Below are 13,128 nucleotides of genomic sequence, written 5' to 3'. Positions count from 1 at the left end.
TTTTTGCAGACGGATGGGAAAGTGAGGGTGCAATCCTGATTCCAAATCTTCCAAGCCGAGAGAGTTCCGCATTCACCTGAACCACTTGGATAGCCGCCACTCCACCGGATGTCAGCCTGCAACAACATGTCGGACGTGACTTGAGCGTGTTTGGTGCTGCAGTCGCTCGTGATGGCTTCCCACCGCATTTCCTCCTAAATTTTTCCTCACATCATTTTTCTCACACAATAGAAATTGTTGCAACATTCCAACTTTTGTCCAGCAAAAACACAACATTGAGTTTCACACTGAAACTTTTCAAATGGTTTCTTTTTATTCTGTAAAATGTTTCCTCGTGAAATCAATTTAGTGGACTGGTTACCTTTTCCATGTAAATGACAATTCTAATCCTCAAAGAGGTTTTTCTCTTCTCGTAACATGATGACCATTCTTATCAAAGCATTTCCTCCTAATGCCATAAAACTCTGCTTGAGTTGTGTCCTCACTTTTAACTTTTGCCGTTAAATACGACAGCTTCAACTGACAACTTTTGCTGTAAACGTGTCACTTACTGTGCTTGTGCCGTCACTCCACTCCCAAGAGCCGCCCTTGCTCTTCTTGAGTCCCGACCAACTACCAAGATCTGTACGGCGTAAATCTTGAGGAAGGCAGAACAAGCACTTCAGCACAAGAACGGCATCCGAACTTGTCCGATGTTATGAGGCATTGTGGCATCGTCAGTTGGTCTTTTTGCTTACCCTCAAAAAATTTGCCATCTTCCTCTGAATGGACGCTGGCCAGATGGCCATTCTTTCCTACGCAGGACGCTTCGGCTGCCTGCCAATTATTCTTCTTCTCCTCGTAGTGATAGCAAGAGTCCTTGTGCAGGAACTCTCCAGGGTCGCAGTAGGAAGCTGAAACCCAAAAGAAATTGATTAGAAAACCACAGCGAGACGGTGCAGGTGTGAGATAGAATCGTCGCTGCCACTCACTCTCCCATCGACTGTAACCGTAATCTTTGTGGGAACACGGCTGTTCCGGGCAGTCTGCAGGAAGACGACGTGATTGCGCCTTTCTCCTTTCAACATCAACGTGACGACGAACGTGCAGACTTACTGTCAAGCGACCGCTCGCACATGTACGCCAACGAGGATCCGCACGAGGCGCGTCTCCACTTGCCAGGCTGGTTGTCTTTGTACACACCTTGGTTGACGTACGCGCAGGACTCGTCTGCGCTGTCGGGAGACGTCCTGAAAAGCGAGACACACATTCGACAAATGGGAAAGATTGGCCTATTTTCCCACCTATCACGTGTGCTTCTCACATTTTGGAAAAGGGTGGACCAACATAACCTTCTCACCTTCCATTTTGATTTGATTCCCAGTTGGCGTAGGTCGCCGTCACACGGGCGTCGGACCAAGTCAGCTCCTCTCTTTCCGCTTCATAATGACACCAGACCTCGCCGCATTTCTGCAGAGACCAATTCCGGTTGTCAATCGAGTAATTGTAGCAAAGCGACCGCCGCTTGCGCTTCCGTCTCACCAGATTGGAGAGTCCGATCCAGAACGGGTCCACGCCCATTTGCTCCTTCACGAAGGCTTCCTCGTGTGACGAGGCGATGGAGACCAGGTCGCCGCCCTCCCAGACGCAGTCGTGACGGGCCCCCAGCCAACCGTTGGGGGTCGCCACCTTCTTGTAGCAGCTGGAGCCAAAAGCGCGCCACCCGTCCTCACACATTGATCCTTGATCGACTGAGGACAAATTTGGGGGTTATTCTGATAAAACGGCATAATTGTCTTGTCAGTATTTCGTAAAAACTAGAAATTCAGCAAGCGAGCAGTTGTGCAAGCGCCTCATTTCAGTTTTTGCCGATTGCGTCACCTGCATTCCTGACAATTGACACGCCCACAAAGGAAAGCACGCTTCATTTTTAGGACTTGAGAAAAGAAGCCTTCTTAATTCCTTGCATCCAAGTGACAATATTTTGTGCATTTCGGCCCAATGTCACATCTTACCTCTTCCTCTTCTCTTGCAGATGTAGCTGCTCTTCTGCTGGCAATTGTCTGCTTTCCAGCGGCCGTTGCCAGTGAGTAAGGAAAGACAGGTTTTGCCAAGGAGGTCACCGGTGGTACCTGGAAGGAGACGACACATGCTAAGCTCTCCTCCATTTCTGCCCGCAGTCTGCGATGAACATCGGGCGGGTTTTAGACCGACTTGGGTTCCAGTGGGTGTAAGTCGACGGGGACCCATCAGTCCACTCGATGTGGTCTTCAGACATGGTTTTGCCGCCCAACCACAGAGAAAGTCCGGTCGATAGAAGTGCGGACAGCCCTTTGAATCAAAGGTAAACACGAAACACAAATTTGAAACATCTTCCAAGTACGTGAGTGGCTTGTTGTTCCTCCGTGGACTCTTTACGATGGGAACTGTGCGAGCGTTTATTTTGTCCTTCGGCCGCCCGTATGGCATGTTGGACTGTATGACTTTTTCAATCCCTTGAAAGATATTGCGTCAGTCAAGGAAGATTCACGTTGTTACAGAGAGAGGAGGTCGGCGTGAATGTAGACAAGAAAACAAAACCCCCCAAAAAACGGGGATCTGCTAAAAGGCGGAGCGTGCTCCCATTCATTTGAATGGAACCTGAGCAATAAGTACGCCGCTCGCGTGCGTTTTTACCACCAGCGTCATCATTTCATTCACGGGTACACCCGAAAATAGCCCTCAGGTTCCGTCTTCGGGGCATGAATGCAGATGACTTCATGATGACTGCTCTCTGCGGCCCCTGCCCCATTATCACCATCAAGAATGCAGATTTTGACTTCCGTATGCAGTTGCAGCCACAAGCGCGAGCACACGATGGCGAGAATTGAGCTCAAAAGCATTTCAACTGAAGAGCTGTTTACTTGCCTTTGTGATTCCAGCGGTTAGGCCAGATGTACAGACAACTGACTTTAAACACTCTGGTCACGGCGCTGAGTTAAATCCACTGAAAAAATTAGATCATAATTCATGAAAAGGGGCGGGGCGGATTAACGACACGCCTCTGCTACAAGGACGAGGGAATAATTGACATGTAATCTTAACCATAAAAACGTGAGTTTTAGCAACTATTTACACAATGCCGCTCGGCATGCCGGGAATTTCTGCATCAACCTCCGCCTGCGTAAGGGCAATGTGTTTTCTGCAAGAACCTCCGAATAACAATTTGCGTCAAAAAGTATTTTTTCTTCCGTTTGGCTCCCATGCGCTTGTTGCTATCCGCTCGCTCATGGACAGAGGTGGGCAATTTACGACATTTCTAAAACACACACAGGCATCTCCTCCCCTGCTCCACCAGCCACATGAATCCAGTGAAATTGTATTGTTTGCCTTGCATGTCATTATCACAAACAACTGAGCATAAATGAGCCGACTGGCCACCTGATTGGCGAGTTTAACACGATACCCCAAATCGATGAGGTTGATGGTGTGACTTTTTTACAAATAAAAGGCAAATTGAATTGGAACTATACTCTTTGGTAATGTATTCCACATGCACAAAAAGTACATTTTTTTCTCCTTGAAATTGTCTGTGCACGGCGCTCTGCGTGTGCAAACGACAACGGATGCAGCCGGAACTTGGAGTGCCGTGCATCGTGGTCACCATTTTCAACCGGGTAACTTCATTTTTTGGGTACACTTGGGGAAAAAAACATGAAAAAATTGAAAAGGTTCTCTTTTTTTACCTTGAAGGAAAGAGTAATTTGGAAAAACAGACACCAATCAAGTTGATATTAGAACCAAAACGGAATATATTTTAAATGAGGAGTTCGTTGAATTTGAAAAAAATAATGACATCTTATTTTTAAGTTACTTTTTAAAATCTGATGAATCGATACCACAATGCTTTCGACATTTTACAAGGAAAATGCAAAATTTGCAACCATACCGAGTAAAGCTAACCTGTAATGAGGATCTCGGTCTAGACTCTAGACTATGGGATATAATGTCAAATGTTTTGACTATATTTCTCTCAATAAGATGTCCTTTTTAAAATGCAAACATTGGAATGACATTTCCTCTAACTAAAATGATCCATTTACTCAATTCTACACATGGGAAAGATACTGTAAATCAGGCATCACCAAATGGCGGACCGCGGGCCGGATCCGGACCGCCGGATGGTTCGGACCGGACCCATGGCCAATCTATGATGACTTTTTTTCAGGGCGCATTCGCAAACGTTGGCGCTGCAATTCTAGTAAATACGGAAAAGGCGTCACTGATTTGAGCCAATCCAATCTTTTGTTTACGATCCATTGCCAATTGCGCAGCAGACCGGAAGAGAGTGCTGCTGACAGTACGCCTTGCTAAAAAGTGAGCGAGGTCGATGCGTGTTGTTTTAAATGAACGGACGGAGAAATTTAGTTTGGTTCTGGCTGCAGCCGATTCAAAACCAGTGTGCATCATATGCTCCGAAAGCGTCGCAACATTGCCAAGCGCCACTACGAAACAAAGCACCGCCCTTTTGTGCACAGTTATCCGCTGACGTTTGAGGTGAGCGCATGCAAAAACATCGAACTTCGAGTGCAGTAGAACAGATGTTTACATTTTCGTTTACAGCCCAGCGGCATGCAAACAAATGTTCACTAAAAGTATCATGGATTTGGGGGAAACCTAAAAAAACGTTCAAGTGATGGGACGTTGTGAAGGAGTGCTTAAATGCGGTTGCACAAACATTATTTAAAGGAAAACACAAAACCCAGATGTGTGAAATAATCCACCAAATCCCAATGGCCCTGACTTCGTTCCAACCCAGATTTAAGTCACTGGCAGGGCAGTCACAAACACATTTTTCTCATGAAGAGAAGTGAAAAAAATATTCAAAAGAAAAAGTGGTGTCAAAGTTTTTTATGAGGACAGCCATTTTTATTGATTGTGTACTCAACATGGTTTACTTGGATAATTAGGCTTTCCGTTTTTTTAGGCTGATAACTCTTTGATTGAAAAAAAAAAAGGTAAAAGATGTTAACTCAATGCTTCGCACTTGATATATTTCTGCAGGAGATAGTTGACTCTTTTTTTCTGGACGTGGCACCCTTAAATTCCTGGAGCCACATTTTCTTGAATGTGAAATAAACACCTTATATTTGTTTGACTGGCAAAGGTGTTTCGTGGGAACATTGCTAAATATTTCGTATTTAAGTGTGCTCTGTTGAAAATGACTAAATATTGAAACTATATAAAAATGTGAAAATCCTAGTTTGTTTTTTTGCCAGATAAACTAGTTCAAAATGAAGACCGAAATGCTCAGCAATGTCAAGACAACTACTTGATGTCGAGTAACCAAATCCAGGTGATGTCTGGGGCATGGTTGACATGAGTGCAATTTTTTTTTTCCTTCTTTTTGATGGAAAGAAAATGAGCAAAATGTTGACGTCAGAAGCTGGGCCACCTCACTTTTGGATTCATTCATCAAGGACGGACGGGCAGCCTACCTTCTATGAACGCCTGTTCAGGCAAGTCAGTGATACTGAGCAGGTCGCCTCCGCGGCGGACACAATCATCACGCGCCTCCTGCCACGTCTTGGTGGACTTGCGGTTGATCAGGTAGCAGAAGTCGTTGGAAGGGTTGTCTTGCCACCAGCCGCACTTTGCACTCCAGCCTGCAAGCGAGACTCAAGTCACTTTGGGACAAACTCACGACGAGGCCACATGTCAACTGCAGGGTGGGACGCCCACTTGGTATTGATGTTGACGGCAGAAGAAACGGTCGAGTCTTGGCTGGAAGGACACAAGAGGGATCAAATATGAGAGCGTGCGTGAGAGTGCAAAGTGGGCTGTCGTGACTTTCGCACCTTTTTTGCAGACGGATGGGAAAGTGAGGGTGCAATCCTGATTCCAAATCTTCCAAGCCGAGAGAGTTCCGCATTCACCTGAACCACTTGGATAGCCGCCACTCCACCGGATGTCAGCCTGCAACAACATGTCGGACGTGACTTGAGCGTGTTTGGTGCTGCAGTCGCTCGTGATGGCTTCCCACCGCATTTCCTCCTAAATTTTTCCTCACATCATTTTTCTCACACAATAGAAATTGTTGCAACATTCCAACTTTTGTCCAGCAAAAACACAACATTGAGTTTCACACTGAAACTTTTCAAATGGTTTCTTTTTATTCTGTAAAATGTTTCCTCGTGAAATCAATTTAGTGGACTGGTTACCTTTTCCATGTAAATGACAATTCTAATCCTCAAAGAGGTTTTTCTCTTCTCGTAACATGATGACCATTCTTATCAAAGCATTTCCTCCTAATGCCATAAAACTCTGCTTGAGTTGTGTCCTCACTTTTAACTTTTGCCGTTAAATACGACAGCTTCAACTGACAACTTTTGCTGTAAACGTGTCACTTACTGTGCTTGTGCCGTCACTCCACTTCCAAGAGCCGCCCTTGCTCTTCTTGAGTCCCGACCAACTAGCAATATCTGTACGGCGTAAATCTTGAGGAAGGCAGAACAAGCACTTCAGCACAAGAACGGCATCCAAACTTGTCCGATGTTGTGAGGCATTGCGGCATCGTCAGTTGGTCTTGTTGCTTACCCCACAAGAATTTGCCATCTTCCTCTGAATGGACGCTGGCCAGATGGCCATTCTTTCCTACGCAGGACGCTTCGGCTGCCTGCCAATTCTTCTTCTTCTCGTAGTGATAGCAAGAGTCCTTGTGCAGGAACTCTCCAGGGTCGCAGTAGGAAGCTGAAACCCAAAAGAAACTGATTAGAAACCAACAACGGAGCCAAGACCACCTACCCCAACGGTGTTACCCGGGGCTTGAGCCCAGGAGCCGCCGGCACCCAAAGGCCGATCAGAATTTTGAAAATAATCATTAAAAATGCCGCAAAATTCATTTTTCTGTCAATCACACAATGGCATCACACAACAGTACATGTTGCCATCCAAGTCTTTAGCGCCCAAATTATCAACCCGTTTTCCTGCTAGGAATTTGGAATTCAACGGCATGCATTTTAATGGTCCAATTTCCATTCCTGTTTTCAGTTGCGTCACCAAATGGTACCATTCCTCTAATGTCTAAGTTATCATTAAATTGACATCAGAATTTTCTTTTTATGTAATCAGGGGTCTCCGTTTGTCCCAATGAAAAAACAAATCTAATATTTGACCCTTTAGATCTGACGTCACACCAATGGACAAGATAACGCGGCATGGAAATTGTCATGATCCGTTTCTGTCATGCCATGTTTTTGTTTCCTCCAGCGCTCGTTCCTGGTTCATGTCGTCATGGCTGGAGAGACCCGCCCACCAGCCACGCACCTGTCTCTCGTCAACCCACTGATTATGTCACGACTTAAGCCTCCTACGCTGACTACTCAGCGTCTGAATATTCTCCTGCATCTCATGAGCCAAGTGGTGAATTATCGACTTCTCGTACTGCATTCTGCATATGGTGTTTTGGTTCATGTTTCTCCGTTTTCATCTAAGGTTCTGCTCCTTTTGGTTCCCGTTCGCCCCAATTGGTTTTTCTTGCCCTTCTGCCGTAAGCAATTTATGTTTGTTGGATTCCTTGCCTTCTGCAAGCACTTTTTGTTCCGTCGTCAGTTTTTTCCGGGTGTGAGTTTGATCTTTGTCGGTGTTGCGTTTTGATTATTGAGAATAAATAAATAAATAATAAATACCTTGTTAAATTAGATCTCTCTATGTCTGCGCTAAAAGAGTCACGCTACTATTTTCCAGGGTTGTTTTTAAGTTGTAAAGTGGCGTATCTAATTCTTGGACGTTTGCCTTCCCATATAAATCGAGACCCGCGCCTATCCCATTTCGGAAATTGGTCACTCGGAATAATCACGGGCAAGGCTGAAAAGGAAAAAAAACAGGCCCGACACCATATTCATTTGGACCACACTTATCCTTCTGCGTATTCGCATTGGGTGCGTCAGCCACTTTTCCATATCGTCCCTTATGGCTCGGTCAATTTTGTTTTTGTTTTCGATTTATTTTTGCCGAAATACTTTTTCTCATTCTTCAGTCCGTACACAATTCAACATAATGTCACTTTGTAGAGCAAGACACTTGAGCCTTTTTGTGCCCGTCAGTCCGCTGCCCTCCGGCCGCCATCTGTGGACCGTTCCGGCCTCGACCCACCAGCGTTATTCAGAAATATTGTTGGCCCCCGCCCTCCCCACAAAAAAGAGGAGCGATGCTAACGACAGAGCTTTATTTAAAGATCATTGAATGGATGTATGGATGTTTGTGTCCGAAGAGCCGTGAGACAGCAGCGTGCCTGTATTTCCTGATTTTGACAACACGGAACCAGCGCCACCCACCTGCTACTGGGGCATACCATCACAAGATGGGGCGGTGGTGGGGGGTCAAGACCACAATGGCCTTAACAATCATAAGATGGCTAATTTACTTGATGAGGTGCTCATTATGGTGGAAAGTGAAACGTCAAACGGTTTGACTCCCCCTCTGCTGTCTGTCTGTGTCCTGGCTCCTCCTCCTCCTTATTCGCCTTTCTTCTTCTCCACGAGCGTGCCCAATGCAGGAAAGTACGCGCAGTTTGTGTTCTCGGGATTGTGGTGTTTTGCCTTGGTCTTGCCGCAAAACGAACCAGGCAGCGGATGGGGCGCTCGCTCGCTGGGCGGCAACTCCGACGTGGGAGAGCGTGAGCAGAGGAGGGGGGGACTCAATTTGGTGGTCGGGGGTGGGTCAAGGCGGCCCGAAACAGGTCGGTGCGGGTGTATTTAAAAAAAAAAAAACAGTGTCACTGCAACTCACTTTCCACTCGATGGTACTCGAAACCTTTGTCTTTGCCGAAACACGGCTGTCCTTCCGCGCAGTCTGCAGGAAGACGACGTGATTGCGCTTTTCTTCTTTCAACGTCAACATGACAACGGACGGGCAGACTTACCGTCAAGCGAGCGCTCGCACATGTACGCCAACGAGGATCCGCACGAGCCGCGTCTCCACTTGCCAGGCTGGTTGTTTGTGTGCAAACCGTGGTCGACGTACGCGCAGGACTCAACGTCGGCGCTGTCGGGAGAAGCCATGAAAAAGTGAGACACATCTTGGGGACGAATTGAAGGTTTTTCTCTCTTTTCTGATGACAACTCTTTTTTTTCCTCGTCACGCACAAACTATTTTGAAACATGCTCCAATATCTCAAGATGTATCGTGCCTCACAAAGGACGCAAAGACGTGACGGTCTTACCTTCCGTGATGACCATCGGCCCAGTTGGCGTAGGTCGACTTCACACGGGCGTCGGACCAAGTCAGCTTCTTTGTCACCGCGTCATACTGACACCAGACCTCGTCGCATTTCTGCAAAGACCAATGCCGGTTGTCAATCGAGTACTTGTAGAAAAGCGACCGCCGCTTGCGCTTCCGTCTCACCAGATTGGAGAGTCCGATCCAGAACGGGTCCAAGCCCATTTGCTTCTTCACGAAGTCTTCCTCGTCTGACGAGGCGATGGAGACCAGGTCGCCACCCTCCCAGACGCAGTCGTAACGGGCCCCCAGCCAACCGTTGGGGGTCGCCACCTTCTTGTAGCAGCTGGAGCCAAAAGCGAGCCACCCGTCCTGACATGTGGACTCCTGAGCATCTGAGGACACATTTTGGGATCATTCTGACACAACAGCACATTTGCCTTGGTCATTTTTCATCACGTTGTGAGAACAGCAAATTCAGCGAACAAGCCGTCAAGGATGCCGTCGCCTTTTTTTTTTTTTTAACAAACAGCTACAACATCAATCTTGCAGTTTTAGTTTGCCTTTTGCACTGAATGGGACGCCAGGCGGTGTGCAAGAAAGATTTTGTTTGCATTTGCACGTTCGAGGCGCATCTTCATTTCTAATTCGTACGCATCAGCATGAAAGTAGCCGTGCAGTTGCAGACCAAAAAAAAACAAAAGCTTCATCTTCTTATTTATATTTGGACTGATTCAATTCGAGCAGACAATTTTGTTTTTGACCTGACATGAAGTCTTTGAAAGACTCGCTGAAACATGTCAGGTCAAAAATGAACCTGAAAGGAAATTGTGTGCTATAAACGAATCAGTCAAAATAGAAACAAAAGCTTCAATTGTGCTCCCATTTTAGTGTCTTCAACGTTTTTGCACTTCCTTTGTACGAGTGACATGCATGTTTTGGGTCATTTTTTTATTTTTTTATTGTTTCGGCATCTTGTGAATTGCTATCATGATGGCTTAGTACTCGAAATTGAAAAAAAACAAAAAACACAGACGGTCAGATTTCACACTGCCAGGATTTTAAAAATGTCACTGTTTTTTTTTTTTTTTAAACAGTTGACGACAAAGACAGGTTATTCGATGAGAACATCCGCACTGCCATAATGACAAAAACAAATCCTTTTTTGGCTGCCCATGACAACGGTCAATGGAATTTTACGCAAATTAAAACCGTCTTTCTGTTACTACTTGCTCTGCGGCAATTGACCTTTTTTAACTGACCTCATTTTTGCTCGTTTTCTGAAAATCCTAAATGGTATTCAAATGCAAATGCACTGAATACCCATTCTTGCCAGTGACAACGACATGAAACTTTGTTTTAAACTGCCAAACTATTGAATGTTAAAACTCAAGAAATGTGCCGTCTCATCACTGACCAATTTTTGATTGTGCGGATGAAATGAATCTCGCGAGCCGACGCCTGCGTTTTGTGTCGTTGAAACAGGAAAAGTGTTAAAGTTGCAGCGCGTGGAGCAACTTTCCAAGCCCGTTGCTCGCTGCATTTCCGAGACACGTCACGGAAGCCGAGAAGGTATACTGACGGCCGAGGAGGGAGACGACATCAAGAAGTCGCTGGATTTTCTCGTCTGCTATCAAAATGCAGCAGAAAGAGATGGAGGAGGGAGTTGAAGCGGTGAAGATCCAAAACGCTGAGAAAGATTTTGCGGCGCAGGGAGTAGAACGAGCAACACTCCAGGATCAATGATTTGACCGTGACCGTGACCGTGACCGTGACCGGACTCCGAATCAAACCCCCATCAGACGCCCGTGCGGTGACCCGACGAGTTCCATGGGATGGCAGCTGCACTCAGCAGCAGGTGGCTGCGTTTCTTCTGCCTAAAGGTGCTGAATTGGATGTTGACAACAGAGGGCCATGTAAGCCACCGAAGCGCAAAAAAAATCAAGACATACTGAGGTTCGTTCCCAGAAAACAGAAAAATGCACTGTTGGAGAACGTTCAAGGGAAGCAACGTCCACGTGAATGATCACCTAAGCGGACGTAATGCTGACAGAGCCAGGACCGAGCGCAACCTTACAAAAAAAATAAATAAATAAATCAAGGACGAGTACAACATACATGGACGGCTAACTGCAAAATATTCCTCCCTTGAACACTTTCTTGGGATCAAAAATAAATTGGACTTGACCAAAGGATGCCAAAGCTCTGGTCATGAGAGATTTCATTGTCATATCACAGAAAAGCAAAAGGTGAGCGTGATGGTGACGGACAACGCTCATATCACAACAGACTAAGCAGTACTATTTTCCATCTTATTTATTTATCTAATTTATATATTTGTCTGTATTATTGTTGTGTTGAGTACGTTGACAATAAAGGGATTTCTAATTCTAATTCTAATTCTAAAAACTGGTGGAGGAGCAGCTATATATGCGCACAATAATTTGGAATTGAAGGCGGTGCGTGTGTGTGTATATGTCATAAAGTGTTTTCTTTGGAAAGAGACATTCAGATGCATATCCAAATAGATGGGGTCGAAATTGAACGGGTGCAGGAAATCCAATTTCTCGGGGTCATCATCGATGAGAAAATTAACTGGACATCGGACATGTTCGATTGAAGATTGCAAAAAATATTGCCATCCCGACTGGCCTCGATTTACAATATTGTGCTGCGCTTTGGGCAAAGAACTCCTGACAGTCTTTGAGACACTTGGACTGAAGAACTTCAGCCAGTTGAATGTTGTTAACCGAGCAGATTGGCCAGTTGCAAATGAGGGAAGCACTCCTCGATTTCCTTCAAAAGTACAGCAGGCCGACTGGATGGGAGGGTTGCTGAGACTGTCACGCGTTGGAAGCTGTGGATGACCATCTGATCCGCGTCTCCTCACGAGGGTCGCGGACATCCTGGAGCCTGTCCCAACTGTATTCGGCAGTTGGTGGGTGCACTCTCAACTGGTTGCCAGCCAATCGCAGGGCACACAGACAAACAACCATCCGCTCTCACACTCAAACCTCGGGACAAGTTAGAGCAGGCGTGGGCAAAATACGGCCCGGGGGCCACATGCGGCCCATTAAACATTTTAATCCGGCCTGCCGAACTTGAAAAATATTAAATGAATAAACCTTGTTAAAGTTTTATTTTCTAAACATTGTTTTTTTTTTCGACATATATTGATGTAATGCTTTTGTTCACTGTCATTTAAAATTAAATGTTTTTTTTTCCTCCGATGAGGTGAGGTAACCAAAACACTCCATCCATCTGCTCCTGGTCCGGCCCCACTGTCAAATTTTAGAACCCATTGTGGCCCGCCAATCAAAAAGTTTGCACACCCCTGGTTTAGAGTGTTCCATCAAGCCACCATGCATGTTTTTGGAGAGAGGGAGGAACCTGGAGTACAAGGAGGAAACCCACGCAGGTATGGGGAGAACATGGATACTTACTTTGTCTTATTATTTCATGGTTTATAATATTTACGTGACAAACCTATGAATAAATCTTGTTAAACTTTGTGCGAGCGATAGATCATGTACTGCCCTCGTGGTAAAATAAACCTGAGGGTGATTTAATTAGATAAAGTAAAGTACATTTAATTTGGTGTAATCATCACCACCTTTGTCAGGTTTACATGGGAAAAAAATAGTATTCAGTATGTGATGGAAGGGCATAAATGGTGCTCATAGTAATGCTATTTTTTTTGTGATTAGGGGGGGGGTACTTATTGTGGCGGGTGCTGCCAGAATCAGTATCCCCCTTGTAACTTTGCCTAGGAAACAGGGATTCTGCTCAAATTTACTACACTTACTCAAAATGATCCAATAAGTACACAGAATAAGTCACCTGGTGTCTGGGGTGAATATTTTTGTGATTGGGGCGGGGGTACTTATTGTGGCAGCACCTGCCAAAAACAGTATCCCCCATGTAACTTTGCTTTGGAAAGAGGGATCCTGC

At 45.6% G+C, this 13,128-nt stretch overlaps 1 protein-coding gene across 1 annotated transcript; it reads right to left on the bottom strand.

Moving 5' to 3' along the window:
* Positions 1-1,983: 1,983 nt before the first annotated feature.
* LOC148334506 (macrophage mannose receptor 1-like) lies at positions 1,984-9,633 on the bottom strand. The gene is made up of 11 exons (XM_088298039.1): positions 9,618-9,633; positions 9,182-9,572; positions 8,882-9,003; positions 8,749-8,811; positions 6,556-6,708; positions 6,370-6,455; positions 5,817-5,934; positions 5,674-5,742; positions 5,457-5,624; positions 2,194-2,310; positions 1,984-2,111 (listed from the first exon to the last, which is right to left on the bottom strand). Exons 1-11 carry the CDS (start codon positions 9,631-9,633, stop codon positions 1,984-1,986), a joined length of 1,431 nt encoding a protein of 476 aa, XP_088154165.1.
* Positions 9,634-13,128: the final 3,495 nt, after the last annotated feature.

The sequence above is a fragment of the Idiotropiscis lumnitzeri genome, chromosome 6 (genome assembly GCF_059441095.1).
Source record: "Idiotropiscis lumnitzeri isolate Australia: NSW breed Sydney's pygmy pipehorse chromosome 6, RoL_Ilum_1.0, whole genome shotgun sequence".
In the NCBI taxonomy this organism is placed as follows: Eukaryota; Metazoa; Chordata; class Actinopteri; order Syngnathiformes; family Syngnathidae; genus Idiotropiscis; species Idiotropiscis lumnitzeri.
The sequence above is the reverse complement of the archived record's forward strand: the minus strand, read 5'-3'. Positions and strand labels throughout refer to the sequence as shown.